Below are 19,932 nucleotides of genomic sequence, written 5' to 3' on the forward strand. Positions count from 1 at the left end.
TATTTTTTTATTTTATTTGAGTAGCCTCAATTTACAACTGTGTCTTTTTAGAGTCCTTATTAGTGTTTTTTTTTCATTGTATCTAGTGCAGAGTCCAGCCATCCAGTGGAAGGATTATATATGAGGAGAGGTAAAAAGAAGTTCCACTTTGCACCATTCACACTTAAAGCTATAGCCCACTGAGACTCACCAGATAACCTAACGCATACGGTCACCTGCTGAACAAGTGAGCTAAATTGGCACCTTCTTATTAGTTTACCTTTAACTGATTAATTCACTCAAGCTGCTCTGATGGCAGCTGTAGCTTGGCTGATCCCCAGTTTCTTTCATTTGAATGTCTGTTACTTGAAGTAGCTGCAAATAAGCACTCATATGACTGTATAGCCTAAAAGCTCATGGTTAAAAAGCGCTTTTAAATGGCCTCCTTATATTTCTAAATTAAGAATTTGAGTGCAGTTGCATTCGCTGAAACTAATGTGTAATGGCTAATGAGTTATCTTTGTGCTTTTCCCCATGTAGTTAAATTTGTTTTTCAAGGAAAAGCCTTGAATTTTACTCATGTTGTTGGTAGAAAGAGGTTTGACATCAAATATAGAGATGATCAGATCAAAGTTCAGTCCAGTACACCGGTAAGTACTTGTGTGCTCAGTAGTTAAAAGAATCATTCCTGTCTCTGTGCTATCAGGAAATAAAAGGCTTTTGGAGTGCTATAATGGAAAATACAGTAATATGGTCAAAATGCTTTTTGGGGCCCAGCTGGCTTGTTTTATCCTTTTAACTTGTCATTGGTTGTGGCAGCCTTCGCCAGTGAAAGTTCTTTTAATCTGAATGCAACAACCAAAGGTTTGTGTTTAACCTTTTTCTTGCCCATAACAGTGTATGCCAGTCACGTTCTCTGATTCATTGGAAACTCATCTGTGAACTTCAGAAGACCCCTGGAGCTTGCAGGCGAAATCTTATCGTTTTATCTCCGATGACCAATTACGCCCTCTCCCCTCCCCTGCTGTGACTTTGGGTTAACACTGGAATCCTTAATGGCTTCCATGAATAGAATAATTGAGAACTAATAATAACAGAATTTATTGTCTATATGGGGTAAATATTTGATATTTAAAAGACTGATTTTAGGTGGCATATTCTTTTTGACTCTTCAAATATAACTAAGCACTTGCGTATTTCATATTGCTGCAAGGCATCTGTTAGTTTGCTTAGCATTACAGGTGCTACAGCAAGATATCAGGTTGAGCTGAATTCTGATGAGTCCCATTAATAACCTCTTTCAGAAATGTTTGCCCCTGTGCGTGTGTCCTTAAGCACATAACTACTCTGGAAGAGAAATTCTGTTCTTTTGAGTAGAAGGGGGAGGAAAAAACTGAAACATCACAATAAGGTTTAAACTGTCTCACTGTTCATATTCTTTTGCTTAGATATTCACAGTAACACAACACATTTTTTAACATTGCTTTTCTTTCTTTTGAGATCACAAGTAGAAGGTGTTTCCTTTCTTCAAGCAACAGGTGAAAACAAAGTAGTTACACTTTGATACCCAGCCTGTTCTCTCCAGTATTATTCAAACTGTCTAAATTTAGCACTGAAAAGGGTGGGACTTAAGCATAAAACTTAATACACTGCTATGAAAATTACTTATTTTGCTTCTAAATCTATGTATAAGCTTTTCTATCTATCTAAGCTGTTTATAATCAAGTGCCTAAAGATGCAATTTAAAATGTTTTTTTTTTTGCTAAGTTGTCTGCTGTGTTTAATTATAACCATGGTTCAAGCCTTGACTATAGAGCCTTATGTATGCTTGAATGATTCATAGGTAAGTGTTAACTGGTTCAACAAACAATAAGCATTCCTCCAGAAATGTTCAGCTTCATGGACTGGACTATAAAAGAGTCAAAAGGGAGCCAGTGTCCTAAAACGTTTAAAAAACCTTTCGAACTATCCGGTCTTTAAGTGATGACGTGACGAATCCTACTTCCGGGCCTAAAGTAGTCTGTGTTTAATATGGCTTTTGTGTTGTTAACATGTTTAATGTTTTGTATTTTCTTCTATTTAATCTCAAAAAGCTCCTAAAACACTCAGTGATCACTGTTGACCTCCCTCGGCTTTTATTACCACTAATCATTTATTTAAGCTCAGTTTTTAAAACCTTACGATGTAACTACAGCCCAGCCCATGCAGCAGTATATGAATGACTAACCTCGTATTGTGGATGGATTATCTCAGTTGTTCTCCTGACTGAAGTCTGGTCCGTTTACAGCCTCCTGCCATGCGATTACATTTGTTCCTGACTACCGAGAACCCTCACGTTAACTTTTATCGAGTGGAAAAAAAGTTAGCTTGTTTATAGCTAACATAGCTGTGTCACTAGCGGTCACGTAGCACATCATTATATACCAGCTAGCCAAACTTCAGTAACCCTACAAACGTCACTGCTGTTTAGTTTTCTGTCTTCATTTATGTTGGAAGTGATAGCAGAGCTGTACGTTTTAATTTGTTTCCAAAACCCCACAGTCAGGACATGCTATATTGTATTTAGATGGAAGCTAGAGAGCTAACTTCCTGCTAACTTCTAACTCCGTTAAATTCCGTTTTCACGGATGGCTGGATGTTAAACTCAATTGTTACACCTGGTAGAGCAGAACGCTGATCATTTTATTAAAGATGAAAGACTTTAGACAGTTTTTCAACTCTCAGTAATGCCACAGTGATTGTTTGATATATGGACCTGCAGCGGAGTTTAGGCCCAGACACGGCTAGTGACGTCAGACTTAAAGACCGGATTGCTCAAGACCACTTTAAATTTTAACATTTGAAATTGCTCAGACTCTTTGGAAGCAAAAACTGGAAAAGATGAAGTGGCACAAGACTTTTTTGCAGTACTGTATCAAAAGTGAGTTTTGCTGTCAAAAGGAATTCTGACTCTAAAAAAATATCCAGAGACCTGGAATTTACAGAAAGAGCTCTTTAATGCACAAGAAATAATTCATGAAATAAGCAGTAATCGATCCGGTCTTCTCGTACACAAATATAGCCTGCTCATGCTTAAGTGATAACATGTCGCAGTGAATTCCCGTTCACTCCTTTAAGCTTCGTCTGGTAACATCCTTCAGTCCAGTCACGGTCTTTTAAATGAACGATGGGTTGATTGTCAATGAAATCTTTAAATCCTGCACAGTTGTAAAAAGTAAAGTCAAGCTATTGTTACCAGCACAGACTACTTACCACAGAGCGCTTTAGTAACCATAGAGAGGAATATTTTACTACATCAAGAGCATAAAATACTACTGCTTATGTGAGCTTTCTCTCCAAGAGCTAAGATTTGACAGACATTTATAGCCTTTTACTTCAAAGCCATAAACTACAGGATAATAAGATATAAAGTGGAAATACTACTGAAAATGAACAGCATATTTCTGATCTCCAAAGAAAAACAGCGGGGGCTTTCTCCTGATTTACTCTTTTATTAATCAGAGCATTGCTCAGTGCTGTGTAAATTTGTAAATCAAGAGGTCCCATGACACAAAGACAGTGCTGTTTCAACAGCTGAAATGATTCAAAAAGGCTGCAGAACACATCAAAATTAAAGCATCATTAGGGCCCAGCTGTTTAAACTAAACATAGCTTTAAGCACACACGAAGCATCATCCAATTACATTTGATAATCCGGGCAATCACAATCAGTCAAAAATCAGAAAAATACTAAAACTGATGCAAAGCCTGAACTTCATGCTCAGAGAACACAAAAGGCACATGCTATGCACCTTTAGGCGGCTATCAATGGGATTCACCAATAATTCATGTAATCTGAGTTTGATAAAAGATTAAAAGGAGCTGAAATCATGTGTTGCTGTATGCTGCTGTAGGAGTCTTTCCTCAGAGTTTAATAAGCGTCTCCAGTTTCACAGATTTAACTACAGCTGACACGTTTGCAAGTGGCTGCAAGGAATAAACACAATTTGAGCTCCTATTAAAACTTTTCTGAAACCCTGATTTGATTCTGGTGAGCACGCTCATATGTAGCATGAAACTTGTGTTTAGGATCGTGGATTGTGCGCATCCTGTCATGCAAAGGTTGTGTGTGTTAGATAGTAGAAACGGGCAGTTTTATATCCAACATGTTGTCAGCAATGAGATAAGAAGGCTGTCTGATTGTTCAGTACCACTGAGGCGGAGAGATGCTGCTTATTTACAGTAGTGCACTCTATTGCAAATTTTAGCATGATTCATGAAAACTCAAAATGCATGCTAAAAGTAGCATATTGATAATATTTTTAAAGCTTCCACAGTTTCACAACAGTACACCGGTAAGTACCGGTAACAGCCATGGTTTAAGAGAAGCTAAGCTCCTCCCCTACCCGGGGCTGCACTAAAGACTAAGCCTGGTCTCGTTGCAGACCCTGTCTATATACAATACCATTATCTTCCGCGCTGACAGGGATTATTTAAGGCTTTGGAATGAAATACTTAAAAACGTGCAAAGCAAATCTAGGCCAAATATAGATAACCTAGAAATATATATATATATATATGTATTTTCCCTTAAGCACAATTGATGAGCTCCAAGACAGAAAGTTTAACACCAAAATGAACAGGTACTTAAACTTTAACACTAAAGACATCAGAGTCGCAAAAATATTACACAGACCGACTTTACAAACTCTTCTGTTTGTGTTTTTATAAGAAGTCCACAGTCACAACTTGTACCTCGCTTACTCGCTCGAGTATATCCAGCAGGTTTAGGCTGTTTCACTCTTTTGAACATCTCATTCTTCCACAGTCAGTGATAAAATAAAAGGCAGACAGACTTTCTGTCATGATAACACCTCATTTTGTTTACATTCATTGTTCAGCATTCAGTATGCATTTCTAAAACTCTTCAGACGGTCAACAGAACAACCACTGATCACTTTCTTTGTGTTCGCGTTTGTATTGCTTTTTGCACAAAAAACATCAGCGACTACAGCCTTCACACATTACATTGTGAATAAATGTGGAGTATGTTTTACCCTCTAAATGTTTTACTCTGTCTGCATCACTTATAAATGGAGTCGATTTGGCTTGTAGTCCAAAGCACTTTGAGTCATTAAGAAAGCCTTAAATTTATGACCACCCACTTCCATTCCAATTTTCATTGATGTTGTCAGATGGACAGCCATTTAGGAAATTAAATATGACTGTATGTTTTGTTAAAATACGCTTTGCAAGCTTATTCAAGTGCTATTGTTCATATTTTCATCTATATTCCTGAAAGCAGAATTCTGTTTAGTAGTGGCTGGATAAGATAGAAGATTTAAAATGGCTCACAGAGGGAGACGTGGTGGACAACAGAAGAGAGAACCTTTTAGATTAGGGCAATTATAATGGATCATGGTGTAAACAATGGCCAGTGAGAGACTGAACTAGGGATACAGCCCAGTCTGACTGTTCCACAGTTAGAACAGTTGTGTAAACTGTGATTCATTCTGTAAAAGCATCAAAGCAAAGCCCATTGAACCCTTTCCTGCTGTGTTTCTGTGACTTTGTTCCTGTAGGATGCTGGTTTCTACAAAGAGGGGCAGATCTGTGTTTAACACGTTGTGCAGATTTCTTCCAGTTATTAAGACATAAGGATGTACAACTTCAAATGCTGACATAATGTGTTGTGCATGTGTTGGGTTTGCCATGTTTGTGTGTTCTGATTGACGCACCCGTTGTTGTGAGCTCAGACGAAGATTATTTTTGTATGCAGCAGCAACCTTGCAAAGCAGTGTATTAAGACAGCCGACAGTGCGAAGAGGTTTGAAAATTAGTATTCATCCCTTCATGTATTGTGAGATTTAATCTTATTAAACTGTACAGTGGCTATATTTACTTTCTTATGATTTCACCTGCTCAGCTTATGATTAAATAGTCCAAAATAGGCTTACACACATTCTGTGATATAATAAAAATTTGTATCTAAAGGATGGTGACTCATGGAAAGAGGTTAATCTCTGATCTTAAAGGTTTTCAACTGAATTAACCTGAAACGAGGTGTTTTTGCTGACTTGAATGCAAATGCAAACTTAATGCGAATTTAGCTGTCGGTGAAAGATTAGGCATCTCTTCTAAAAGCATAGCTCTGCAACGTCCTCTACATTTTCATTTCCAAACAGTTCCTGCTGTGCCGTAATACAATTTCAGATCATTTGGGGTGACATTGAACACTCATGCATCATTATGCTTTCACGAAGAACTGCTGAATGTCCTCCAGATTTTAGAGACAAGCGGAAATGATTTCTCAGTAGGGTCTGATCACCCTATACTCAGTTTATAGTTAAAGTGTCTCTTTGTGATATTCATTAACAATCTTTCTTCTGCGCTCCTGACCAGCATGGGAATACATTCCCTAACTCCTTGCTCTGCAGAGATAAATTATCAAGCTGTTGGACTTTTGCATCTTTCAGCCACATCAGTGAAACCTGAAATCACATTTGATGGCCTTGCAGCTGCTGGCCCCAAGTGAAAATAATTGACAGCAAGCGTGGCAATCCAAGGTAAGCAGTTAAAACACCTCAGATCCGGGACAGTTCCTTCTCATTTTACTTGAGAGGAGCTGTTTGCAGGGAGCTCCGTTTGAATGGTGGAGATTTTCTCTCCCATTATTTCCAGGGACCTCTCTCCGTGTGATGACGTCGAAGGGCCCTTCTCTGCTGAGTGCGGCTCCAGGCTATTGCCTTCGTCTGGCTCCAGGAAGGCTTCTCTACTTTGGGGTTTGATGAACTGCACACTCAGTCTAGGCGCCGCCACAGCGCCACTCTGCTGGGTAGGCTTTCGAACGCAGTGGGAGAGGGTGGAAAAGCAACTCTTCTTGAAGTTCTCGTTCATGAAGGCGTAGACGATGGGATTGTTGAAGCTGTTGAAGAACCCGATGGCCTGAACAGTGGCGATGATCATGTTGAGTGTGACTCCGTCGTATTTGTTCTCCAGGTCATCTGGAGGACAGGATAATTACACATAAAGAGGATTGAGGCTTTTAATAAATGGAAATGTGCACTTAAGCAAGATCTTTTTTTATTTACTCCTGAAACCACAGACCCCTTAATGCACCAGGCAATGCTTACAGTATTCAAACAGCATGTGGACTGTGTGGAAGGGTGCCCAGCAAATTGTGAATAGCAGAACAATGGTGATCATCATTTTCACAGCCCTTTTCTTTTTCCTGTAGAAGGTTAAAAAAAAAATCAAAAAATCAAAATCGTTATATAAAAAAATGTAAACTACACAAATGTAACACATGTCTTATTGCAGGGAAAAAGCAGGTGTGACCAGGAACATTAATCATGGCACTCTTCTTGCATTGGAATGTACCAGAGAGATGCAACAGTGAGTCACTGTGGAAGTGAGTCTGTATTTGTGTGAATTTCTTCAAAAGACGTAATCACCTTTAGCAGCAGTACCTCGAAGAAGCTGTTTTCTGAACTCTCACATCTTTGTGGAGAAATTCTAGCCTATTCTTCTTTACAACGTTGTTTGAGTTCATTGAGGATTTTGGATATTTGTTCCTGCACAGCTCCCTTAAGGTCCCACCACAGCATTCCAGTAAGGTAGAGGTCTGAACTTTGTGCATTTGTGACACCTTGAGTAATTTCTATTCTCAGCAAAACTGTTGGAGATTTGCTTCTGTGCTCGGGATCATCGTACTGTTGTATGACCCAGTTTTGGCCAAGCTTTAGCTGTCGGATAAATGGCCTCAAATTTGACTCCAGAATACTTTGGTATACAGAGGATTTCATGGTTGACTTGATGTCTGTAAGGTTTTCTGATCCTGTAGCTGTAAAAAAAAGTCCAAATCAACCCTCCATCACTGTTTTTGAAAGTTGGTATGATGTGTTTGTTCTGATACGCTCTGTTTGCTTTTTGCCAAATGTGGTGTTGTGCATTACAGCCAAACATCTGTGCTTTCTCCTCTGTGCAAAGGACATTATTTAGAAATTTGTGCTTTCTTTAGATGAAATCTTGGAAACACTAACCTAACTTATTTTTAGAAAGATGAGTTTTTCTCCTGGCAACGCTTCTACCAAGCCATATTTATCCAATCTCTTTCTAATTCTACTGTCATGAACATTAACATTTAACATGCTAACTGAGATGTAGCTCCTTGATCTTTTCTAGTTTCCCTGAGCATTGCACAGTCTGACCTCGGGTTTCATTTGCTGTAAAGAAATCGGCACTGTGTTGACACACCTAAATACTTTAGAACACCAAACTGCCAAAACCTCAACTTTTATAAGGTGCTCGAACATAGCTGATAGTCAGTTAATCAAGTGTATTTGATTAGCAGTACTTGGCTGCTGCTTGATCTCTTAATTCTGATGGAAGCTTTAAAGTTTTACTTAGAGTCCTATAAAAGCTTTCTTTTTCACAATACAATAAATCTTTAATGAACTCAGCCAGTATCACATATTGCAGGTCCAAACTATGCTACCTGGTGGCAAAAGTATCTTAAGTGCAGTGCCCTAACGATTCTCCTGGCCCTAAATGTATAAACATATACCCATTTCAGTCTCTGCCTTTCACATGTTCTCTCCACAAGAGCAACAACATTGCTCAAATGACTAATAGTTTATGTCCAGGAGAGTAGAGTGGAGTACAGCGGAGAGCAGGTGTTGCATCTTCTTGCAAACCACCTGTTAATGTTAGTTTCAGTCAGTAAAGATAATGTTCTGTCCTTCCCTTGAATCTAACTGTAATTTCTTTGGATTGCTGTCAGTCTTGCACTGATATTAATAGCGTAAAATGAACAACTAACATGGCATGCAAGTAGATGTCACCTAATCTCCTTATTTTTTAAATACAGGTGTTCTTTTTTTTTTTTTTTTTTTTTTTGAACTTTTAATTGCAAAGCAGGGAAACAGCAGTCACCAGCATATACACACACAGGACAAAGATGCATCTACATGTATAGCAGGACGTGGGAGGCAGAAAGAGAAAGCCAACAGCAATATTCATAAACAATGAAAAAGGTTAACAATCGTCCCTTTGTTGCCAGGCTAAATCCCGTAAGCCCGATTTCAACCTCTGAGCAGAAGGAGTGTTCAAGTGGGCCAAAAAAGGGTCCCATATGCGATAGAAAACAGGTGTTCTTTTTCTTCTTCTTTCTTTGCTTAACTGTTGAATTAACCAAAAAAAATAAAATAAAAGTTTATAGTTTAAATTTTTTTTTTTTTTTTGAAGAGCAGGTTCATTTCTTTTTGTAAAGATGACTAGACCATGCAGCAAGGGCAATAATGCAACAACAGTGCCCCCATTCTTGACCTTCCACCCTCAACTATTGACAGTTCAGTTCTGTTAATTGGAATGCAAACAAGGCCAAACTGAAACGAAATGTCATCTACAAATAAATATGGCGGTTAAATATCTCCATCAGACTTGTCTAACCCACCTTGATATCTTACTGATCTCCCTGTGGTTCATGGTGCTGAGGACTGAGGCATCACCCACCCTCTTGCGGATCCACAACTCTATGCCAATGCATGTGTAGAGGAATAGCATGGCTGCCAAAGGGAGCAGGAAAAGGGCCACCATGATGAAGGTGGTGTACGCCTGCCTGTGAGTCACTGAGCTCCAGCTCTCCTGACAACACACATGGTAGTGATCGTACAAGAAGTCGTACTTCACCTGAGATATGGAAAAAGAAAAGCTTTTAGTCATGGAAGAACGGTCAAGACAGCTGAAGTAGGTCTGACTGACAGGGTGGTTTTTATCCAATGCTTTACTACATTTGATTCACACTGATGCATTTTTTTTCTGACAGGTTTGGTGTGCCAAGGAGGCCATCTGATAGTAGTAGGCTTCCCTGAGAGGACATAGCATATGGTATAATCATGTTATGCCATCCCACCAACTAAAAATTATTACTTTTACAGCTTTAATAAAACCAAACCCCAAACACAAGATTAAAATTAGGGTAGTTTAAAATTTTAATTAAATCTCAATTAAAAAGCATCTATTCACAACATTTGTGGCTCTGCTGTGAGTGAATTTAGAGCCTGATTCAGGTGGAAAGTTAAGATAAAGCCAACATGTCTTTTCATCTGTTGTGTTCAGAGGGATTACCAGGAATGTGAACCTTCTTCAAGCTAAAAAAGGCAATCTTATGTGTTTTTTGAAGGGCACTTACCTTTAACTGTTGCACAAACAGCATTGGTGAGCCCACTATCACTGAGGCAATCCATACAAGTCCTGCAAGAAACAAACAAGTATTTAATACCATCAAATAGAAAACCTATAACTTTAATACTGTGTCTGCTAAGGCATTTCAAGGAGAGCAACTTTTTAGTGACAAACAGCAGTCGCAGTAGCCCTATAATTAAATACCTCTCTTACGTAATTCATAATCTGTCAATCGTGTGCAATCTCTGTGAGATACCTGCATTTTTCTTTCTTCTTTATTCCAATAATGCAAAGCCCAACCCATAACACCAGACATTGTATGGCATAATGTATTGACTTTTTTAGACATGGTTTAAATTTAAAAGGAGTATTTCTTAAAGAGGGTGGGGGGGTGGGGTGGGGTGGGGGGGTTGTTACTTAACCCCACTTACAGACCTGTGACCAATTTAGAATAACCAATTAAGAACAAAATAATGGCAGGCAATACTTAACCTTCACCACTGAATACTTGTGGGAATTTATTTCCCCTAGAAACTATTTAAATTAAACAGTCAGGATGTGATTGGTGTACATACTTTCAGGTTTAACTCAATAGGTTTAAGGAAGGATTTGTATTAACTGTTGCTGAATTACAGATATTTTTATACCCTGTCCCACAGGGTACCCATTTTTAGATATATAGCCTAAGGATTATTTTTTTAATACTTGGATGAAAACTCTTTACAGTCAATGACTGCCAGAGATCTAGAACCCATGGACATCACCAAATCCTGCATTTCCTTCCTTAAGATGCTCTGCTGGGACTTTGCTGCAGCCATCTTCAGTTGCTGCCTGTTTGTGCTTCTTTCTGCCTTTAGTTTTGTCTAAAGTAACTAAACACAATGTCCTGTTGAGTTGAGATAAGGTGAGCCCCCTGCCAATTGAAGAATATCCCATTTTCTGCCTTCATAAGCTCCTGGGTTGCTTTTGCAGTGTACTTTGGATCATTATCCATTTGCGCTACAAAGTGCTGTTTGATCAATTTTTCAGCATCTGGCTGAATCTGAGAAGAGTGTAACTAAAAAGATTTCACACGCATGTTTGCTCGAGAGTAACACTTGCTTTATTTGAATCTCTGATAAGTGTCTTGTCAATTTGGCATGCAGAATTCTGAGCTTTGCAGTGTAGGCAACACGCACATGTAAAACCCCATGTATTTCTATCTGTGAATCAGCATTGCTGCGATATTTCTCACATAACAGAGGATGCATAAGTACAACATGCCACTCTGGTAAACAATCAATACCTAGCATCTTGTATGCTCTTCTGGACGAATACTGCCTCCTCATTTTCAGTGGGAATACAATACCCTGGTATCTCTCAATAGCAATGCAGGTCATTGTTAGGATGCCTGTCACTATGGCTGTAGTCTGTATGAATGGAACAGTCTTGCAAACCAGAACCCCTGCAAGTAAAAAAAATAAAAATATAATAATGAATATAATGCAGCATGCAGAAGAAACATTTTACAAATTATGATGACTATTTATTAAAATGACAAGCTCAGACCTGGCTATGTTCTTGCTATGATAGGTTGTTTGTCAGCTTTTAACAATATTTCTGCAGGTCAGTGTTAAAAACTGTTTAATATATCAGCTCCCACTTAGTAACCACATGCTGATTTTTAACATCAAGCCCAAGAGGTAATGATTCATATAGTGTTTTTAGAGGTTGTAGATTTAATGCTTCATATCACTGAGAGTTAATACAGTTATGTACAAGCCTTAAGATACTATAAGACATTGAAATAACACCCTATCACACTGTGAGGAGACAGCACTTTAAAGACTCTGCAAATAGAATCACCCCTTTTAAAAATAAAAAGCAACAACAACAAATTGTTCTAGTTATATCCATTATCCAGTATTCATTATATTCAGTATCCATTGCATTAAATAAATGTTGATATGAGCATGAGCTTTCATTATCTATGCTGTAACAGAAGTGGACATAACAAGAAAACAGTCTGTAATTTTAGAATAAAACATTATAAGTGTGTTAATTTAATTATTTAAATGTTCACATCGACAGCCACTTATCCACAAATACTTCAGTGCATGGTTTGGGGGACTAAATACACAGTAAAATTCGGAGTGTTAAAATAACACTTAAAGAGTTAAATTTAACACTGGTCCCGAGTCTATTTGGTCCCATTCGGAATTGGTGTTAAATCAACTCTTTCTATAGTGTTAAAATTTTAGAGTAAAATTAACTCTAAATAGAGTAAAAATTTAACACTGAGTAACACCGCAGAGTGTTAAATGAACCTAACACTACTAGTAGTGTCATATTATTTACTCTAACATAGTGATAAATTAACTCTATTTGAGTAAAATTCCACTGATTTCTAACACTGAATTGAGTTATTTCAAGTTAACACTGGGGGTTCAAATAACTCTGATGAGAGTTGATGTTACTCTATACTGTGTTATTCATACACTTTTTCTTGTGAAAAATTAGCTCTCATAGAGTAAAATTTTAAATTAATTTTACACCAAGTAGTGTTACTAAAACTCTTCCTCTTCCAGCATGAAAACCTGGTTTCTAATAATGCTTTAAAATATAAAACAAGTAAGCAAAAACCACAACTAGATAATACGTTTAACGGCTTTATTTTGATGTCAGGCTCAAAATATTAAAACATCTCATGTAGTGTACATAAAACACTACACACACAAAAACAGTCATAAAACACTTTAAAACAATGAATTTAGTTCGGCATAAAATGACAATATGGAACCACATACAGGGAGGAATCAGAAGTGCCATACTTCATTTGAAGATCAAATGGTTTGAAGTAACACAGCTCTTTTATGTTCAACACCTTCAGCACCATATTGGGGTGCATTCTGACCTTAAATGCATGATAATGGTCATCAAAACACAGGGTTTCCATCAGTTTTCCACAGAGCAATGCAATGTCATCTTTCACAACAATACTTTTGATCTTATAAAACACTGGAATCTCAGACACTACCTCTGTACAGATGATAAAGTCAGGGCGGTACTCTGTACCATGATGTTTTATCCACTTAGCTGAAAAAACACTGGTAGACAACGCAGCTCCAAATTTTAAAGCAATTTCTGGACCTTCTTTCAGCTCTCCAAGTGTCACCATCTTTCCTGGTCCTAAAGCTAATCTTTCGAGGCTAAAAGACTCCCAATACATGGCCATACAACTTTGGTGTTTCTTGGCCAATGTCATTGTAATGTTTTTAAAGCTTTTTAATTGCTTCTTAAAGAAGTTATGTTTGGCTTCGTAACGCATGCACCACATGTGCAGAATTGGGCCAATATTTCGTATACTGCGAGGGTAATGTATCATGAAGTGATGCTTTGGTAGGAGACTGAGTGTAGGAAATAACTGCTTAAAGAGCTGATGATGATCAATAATTAAATGTTTGAGGTAGATGGTCATACCTTCTGACAGCACTGGTGAAAACACAATATTGACAATTTGTAGAAGCAGAAGTAGAAGATGCCAGTAGCTATCACCCACCTGTACCAAATCGCCAAACATCAAAGGTACATTACGCAATAAGCACCAAGATTGAATTGCATTTAGTCCTAAATCATTACTGCCATCAAACAACTTTACCCTTGGTGGGCGATTTCGCTGCTGATTGAACCCATAGTCAAAGGCATGTATTCTACCAGCAAGTTGTTCAGCACTTAGGAAGTTCTCCTGAATGTACTGCAGCACAAGTTTCACCTCTAACTGAGCAACTCCCTCCAAAATGTCATGCATGATATCTACAGAAAAATTGTTGGCTGTGTTGAAATATTTAAGTGAATTCAAGAGACAAGTGCGTTTCACACCACATACATGAGGTAGCGTAGGATCTCTTTGTACACTTTCACAGTGCTGCTTATGCATATCAAGAGTTCTTAGTGCAACACCAGAATCATCTTCACAGAACACACTTTGAAAACAATCCTTCTCAAGCAGACAAAAACGACAACAATATCGAGCTGCAAATGACTCCACGAACCCAAACAGACTATGCAAGCCAAGATTGTCCCCAGTGACCTGGATTACAGTGCCATGAACCAAGTGTTTAAACATGGGAAGTTTCAGTCCCTCTGTCTCAAGAACTTTCAGATCATTGACAAGTGGCTCAAGGATTGAATTAAAGCCATAACGCTTTGAGTCTTGTGCATGAAAAAGAGCACACAAATGAATATTGACCAACAACGAATTAAAGATTGGAGGAAAATTCCTTAGTGTAAAGTATATTGCACCTAATTTATGTACACCCTTTTTAGAGCCCAGGGGATTTGCAGTTTCAAAGTCATCATAAAACAGTTGAATTTGTAAGGCATCTTTTTCCTGCAGAAAATAGGGGACATCTTTTAACATAGGCAGCATCGATTAAGTCTGCATACACACCTTCTCTGGACACATTCCTCGACTTGAACATGTCGACAACATGGTGGTTTTGAAAGATAGTTTTCAGTGTTTCCAAAATAGGAACATATGCAAACCTATCGGTTACAATGACTTGATCAAAAGTCCCTGTGATCTTGTTTCTTCTACTGTCAAATCTTGTGCCAAGCACCATTTCAACAGGTTCAACAGTTGCCCATTTTTGTTTAAAGTGCCTATTTCGTTTAGCTTCTGAATTTAACAGTGTGAATGGGTTTTCAAAGTTTTTGAATGACTGCTCTAATTTCTTTTTACTTGAAGTGTCCTGTGAAGGTAAGCTCTGTAAAGCTGCATCTTTAGCCTGAGTATGAATCTCAAAAAACACTTCCTCCATTGAGGAGACAAAACTATTCACAGTAGATTGGCTTAATCCAGCTGCCCTGAGCTGTGCAACAGTAGAGGCACACATATCCAAAGTGCTCTTATTTGAACTTTTCAACATTTCAGATGTTGTGGGTGTTTCTTCTACATTAGTTGACACCACCTGCCCTGTAGTGATAACTTCTTTAATTGCCACATCAGGCTGTAAATTAACATCAGTGTCAGCCTGTTGGTCGAAATAGTTAAGGTGTTTGGTATTTAAATGTTTTCTAAAACCTGAAAAAGTGCCAAACACACAGCCACAGTCACGCTGGGCACATTTAAGGCGAAGATTTCTTCCGGGTAAGTAACCATGGACTAACCGTAAATGCCTAACAAGCATGTTTGAACCAGTAAACTCAGCCTGACAGACAAAACACTTCATGATGGAGAATTAACCTTCAAGCCCTAACGAAGCAACCTTGTCCTTATTTCAGCAACTCTGGGACTTTCTTTGATTTTGCCAACATCTATATTGTACACAGTGGTTTGGATGAATGTGTACATGTTGTGAAGCATGGTGTTGTAAGATGTGCCAAACACAAAATGTGCTTTAAACAGTTCATCAAAAGCACCAAGTGAAGAGGTAGACTTGCATGGTATGGCATTCTTGTCAAGAATAATGAAGAACTGGTGGATGTCATGCTTTTTCACCCCAACAGCCAGGAGGTAGGGTTGAGTGCTGGTAGTGATGGCATCAAGGTGCTCTTGGATATTTGTTCCAGTCTGAAAAGACAAATACAGACAGGCAATAAGAATCAAGTGTTTCTTAAACTGGTAATTCATACCATAAAAATAGAAAAGAAACAAACCTTCTTGAAGACTACAAGATGCCTTTCTGCTTGAGAAGCTGACACCTTTCCTGGTCTCTTCCGACCCTGACCAGATGGTGGAATCAAATGTAATAGCAATAGAATCGCTGAGAGGTCACTGTCCCAGCCTGAAAAAAAAAATTGTTTTATAATAAAGTTGAATCATCCTCATCAATAACAAATTTCAATGCATCTGCATTGACAAAATGTTTGAGTAGACCCAAAATACAAAAGGACAGCTGTTCTGTGACAAACATTATATATCCTGTGAATGTTCTAATTAAAGAAATAACAGCTCACCAATGTCAGCATTAACTTCAGTGGCATCCTCAGGAGAGTCAGCTGCCAGCAAGAGTTCTTCCAGGTCACTGGTAGAAGGAAGCTTTCTGCCTTGTTGGATAATCTTTCTTTTGAATGTTGTTGGCCACCTCTCCAGCAACCTGCCTGATACATCCTCACCAAACATCAGTACAAAATCCTGTTCAATCTGTAACAGGGATAGAGAACAGAGAATTATATCTGCTATCTGCAAAAAATAAAATGTGTTTACATTGTCAACGTAATGAAAAATATTCACCAAGCCTTTGATATCTTTGAAACGTGGAAACACAGACAGTATGTTGCTTGACAGCAGGGGGTCAAGGACCATGTTGTGTCGATAAACAAATGTCAACTTCATCTTCTTCTTGACTGTGTCTTCATCAGCTAAATGTTTCATCAGAGAGATTGCTTCCTTGCACTCATCCTCACTCAGCACGTTCTCTGTAACAAACTGCAACTCTCGTCTGACAGTTGGTCCACCACACTGGTCTTCACCCGATGATCCATCTCCTGGTGCTAGACAATATGAAATACAACTTTATCAAAACTAATAATAACATTTGATAACCATTATTAATACAGAACCACAATTTGGAACTGTATTATACGTTTCCACTGAATTATAAGTGTTACCTCCAGATGTTAATCGCCTCTCTTTAGCAGTGCATCTCTGTATGGTTTTAATCCTCCAGGCCAAGTACCCAGTGCCACTCTCGCCATCATAATAATGTTCCTTGGAGAGTGACATATACAGACATTTTGTTTATTAATTTATCAGTAAGTTATGTGACCATGAACAGTTGATAAGGACATACATTTTGGCAGGATTTAAAATTTTGATTTTAGTTGTATCAGTTATTGCTGTTAGCTACTTACATAGCCATTTTTTGAGTACGGGTCACTGAGGTAAGGGAAAAAGGTTACAATTCCTCTGGCATACATTTCTTTTACCTGCCGTGGTGGTGATGTACTGCAAGATCAAAAGGAAAAGAACTAGTCAGCTTCGCTGGAATTAATAGAGATTTAAAATAATTTGAAAATGATAGTAAAAATCACAGGGCCAGAAATAAATTACCCATTTTTTTCTGTCATGTCAGCTACCAGTATGTTGACCATTTTTCTTCTGGTTTCATCCACCAGGGACTTGGTCCGATTGTACTCATTTATTATACGTTCTCCACCAGGTTTGCTTGTGAGAATGGATTCCACCAACTGGAAAACACAATAAAAACATTCTACATGTTGATATAACCACTACAGTTCAGAACACTTAAACTACAAACAAAAAAGACACTATTAGAAGAATGTGGAAATCTGTTAACTCTTACTTGCTTAGCTTCTGCATCCAGCTTCTGACGTTTCCTCAAAGGGCTGTGAATCTGATGAATGTGTAACATTTAGTGTACAATTTTAATTAGTTAATGCTTGAGTTAGGTAATTTAAAATTTAACGCTAACTAGCGAATTGCCCGCGCACTGAGGTTAGCCAAAATGCTAGTTAGCTAGCTAATGTTAATATATAGATCCCAACACATGGAGGGTTTCATTTAATGGAATTTCGAACATGCTAGAACACAACACAATCACCACTACACACTGAAATAAATTTTGATAACAAGCCTTACAGTCCAACACTGATATCAGTCAACTTTTTTAGCTAATTAACAACCTTACATTAGCATACAGATAGTGTCACATTTGCTTCTGGTACAAAATGAAATATATAATAAACATGGACAAAAGGAATGTAACCTTATTTTAACGTGCTACCTGTGCTTAAAATGTCGAATTGTTGGTTTAATAAGTAAATATGAACAACTTACCCTGCAACTGATGTGAAGAAAATGGCGTCGTGAAAAATCCTCTTGGTTTGAAAACCAGTCTGTGGTGGGAGGAGCTTTCTAGAGTAACGTTGACACTGTCTCTTTTAACTCCAGGAATCATCACCCACACTGGGGGGCGTTTTGCTCCAGCTGTTGTTATAATGACTCTATTAGAGTAAATACACTTTAACACTGCTGATTTAACACTGGGAAATTTACTGTGTATGATCAACTGGCAGTCTGGAGCCAGCGGTGCTTCACTTGCCTCCCGCTGTGACTCCCTTCAGGTTTCTGACTCATAACCATCTGGGTTTTTTTTTTTTTTTAGCCTTTAAGAGACAGGAGGTCTTTATCTGCCATTTAAAGGCATTAGCTCATGGTGGGGTTCCAAGAATCTCTTTAAAAGTTCATTCCTCCGAGGATGTTTTTCCCACCCTGTTCTGACTCTCTCTGGTGCCTGAAATGTGCACATTTCTTTTTTTAATGTGCTGCTGTACTAGATTTCATTCATTGCATTTTTGAAGCTGTACTGTGGCTTATAGAAAGGGACATCTTTCTGAGGTGCAGCATGTGTCATTATTATTCAGTTTGTGCGCTTAGTTAAAGTCATGGATAATCCGAGGTGTAACCTAATGGCACATTGTATCCCCTCACAGCAGCAGTCTCGCGATTTAATATTTAAATCTTATTCTTATCGAGAAAACGATCCTCGTGCCTGACGTACTGCTAAAAAGTTGGTGGCTTAATATAAGTTCATAACTCACCGCCGAACCATTCAGAGGAGATGTTCTGCAGCAAAGTAAACGGTATGCAGAAGAAAGTGATGAGCAGGTCGCTGACCGCCAGAGAGCAAATAAAAATATCTGTCGCCGTCTGTATCGTCCGTTTCTTCACAATTATGTAGATGACCAAACTATTTCCAGCGAGAGCCAAGACGAAAATAACCACATACATGATCACGAAGGTGGTTTTGGCGCTGTACGGTAACTCGGGGATGTAGACGAGCGGCTGGATGTTGTAGGCGTTGATAAAGTCCCGACGGCTCAGGTTGTAGTACTGGAGCATCTCCTGCAGCACTTCAGGAGTTATTTTAGTGGAGCCCTGCCCCGAATTTGTCGAAGCTGCGGCCATCCTGAACTGTGTCCTCAACCTTGAGACGAACTTGGCTGCACGGGGAAAGTAAAATAAAGAAATCAATCAGCGGGAGCTCTCAGCGGAAAGCTGCTTTTTTAACCTACAGGTGCGCATCTGGGTGTTGCTGCCTCGCCTCGTTCATCCACCAGACCCCGATGCTGTTGCTGCTGCTGCAGTTATGTAGTGCTCCGTGTGCGCGTACGGGTGAGTGTGTGCGCCCGCCCTGGTCAGAGGACAAAGTGACAGGCCAATGGACGAAGTTGTACCATAGGCTCTCTAAATGCCCCTATCCTCAGATTAGATCGTTTAGTCCTGTTAAACTATAAATACACGTAGTTTAAAACAATTAACCCGTCTATAACTTTCTCTTTTTAGTTAACACTCCATGCAGGGTGCTAATTAAGAAAATTAACTGGACATTTTTCAAACCATTTTGGCAACTCCATGAAGCAAACTAGTACAGTCATTTGCAATTCAGTGAAACCCCATATTTGCTTGAAAATAGTTCAAAGCCAACACATTCATTGAGAAAAACTGTATTGCTTTGGAAATTTGATGTCAGAAAAAGATTTCAAAAAACTTTAACACGGTCTTGCATCACATGCATGTGTTTTTCTTCACAACATAGTAAAGGCGTTTGGGGATGGAGCAAACCATTTGTTGCTTCTGGAGTCTTTTAAAAGTAAATACGTCTCACCACTCACAAAGACTGCCTGAGAAAATAGCAGCCATAAGACTGCAAAGAAGACCAGCATATATTACTTACGTTACAAGCCATTAAAAATAATGGACAGTTACAAAAAATCTCTGGAAGCAAGGAAAAGAGACAAAAACATTGTTGAATAGCTGTTATCAGTGAGCTCTTCAGACAGCAG

The 19,932-nt window shown here is 38.6% G+C and overlaps 2 protein-coding genes across 4 annotated transcripts; both read right to left on the reverse strand.

The window, feature by feature from the left end:
* Window positions 1–6,564: 6,564 nt before the first annotated feature.
* Window positions 6,565–19,054, reverse strand: qrfprb (pyroglutamylated RFamide peptide receptor b). The gene is made up of 6 exons (XM_085360826.1): window positions 18,688–19,054; window positions 11,429–11,587; window positions 10,151–10,212; window positions 9,413–9,648; window positions 7,092–7,189; window positions 6,565–6,962 (listed from the first exon to the last, which is right to left on the reverse strand). Exons 1-6 carry the CDS (start codon window positions 19,052–19,054, stop codon window positions 6,565–6,567), a joined length of 1,320 nt encoding a protein of 439 aa, XP_085216952.1.
* Window positions 15,377–17,258, reverse strand: LOC146626826 (uncharacterized). Of its 3 annotated transcripts, none has more exons than XM_085360825.1 (7): window positions 17,177–17,258; window positions 16,978–17,071; window positions 16,735–16,834; window positions 16,358–16,590; window positions 16,081–16,267; window positions 15,781–15,908; window positions 15,377–15,694 (listed from the first exon to the last, which is right to left on the reverse strand). In XM_085360825.1, the coding sequence occupies exons 1-7, from the start codon at window positions 17,215–17,217 to the stop codon at window positions 15,377–15,379; spliced, it is 1,101 nt and encodes a 366-aa protein (XP_085216951.1). In that variant the 5' UTR covers window positions 17,218–17,258. The 3 variants fall into 3 exon arrangements, with proteins under 3 accessions (XP_085216951.1, XP_085216950.1, XP_085216949.1); XM_085360824.1 differs by having other exon boundaries at window positions 16,358–16,608; XM_085360823.1 differs by having other exon boundaries at window positions 16,358–16,617.
* Window positions 19,055–19,932: the final 878 nt, after the last annotated feature.

The sequence above is a fragment of the Diplotaxodon limnothrissa genome, linkage group LG8 (assembly GCF_057381915.1).
Source record: "Diplotaxodon limnothrissa isolate DT_005_m linkage group LG8, D_limnothrissa_male_GT1.1, whole genome shotgun sequence".
NCBI lineage: Eukaryota > Metazoa > Chordata > Actinopteri > Cichliformes > Cichlidae > Diplotaxodon > Diplotaxodon limnothrissa.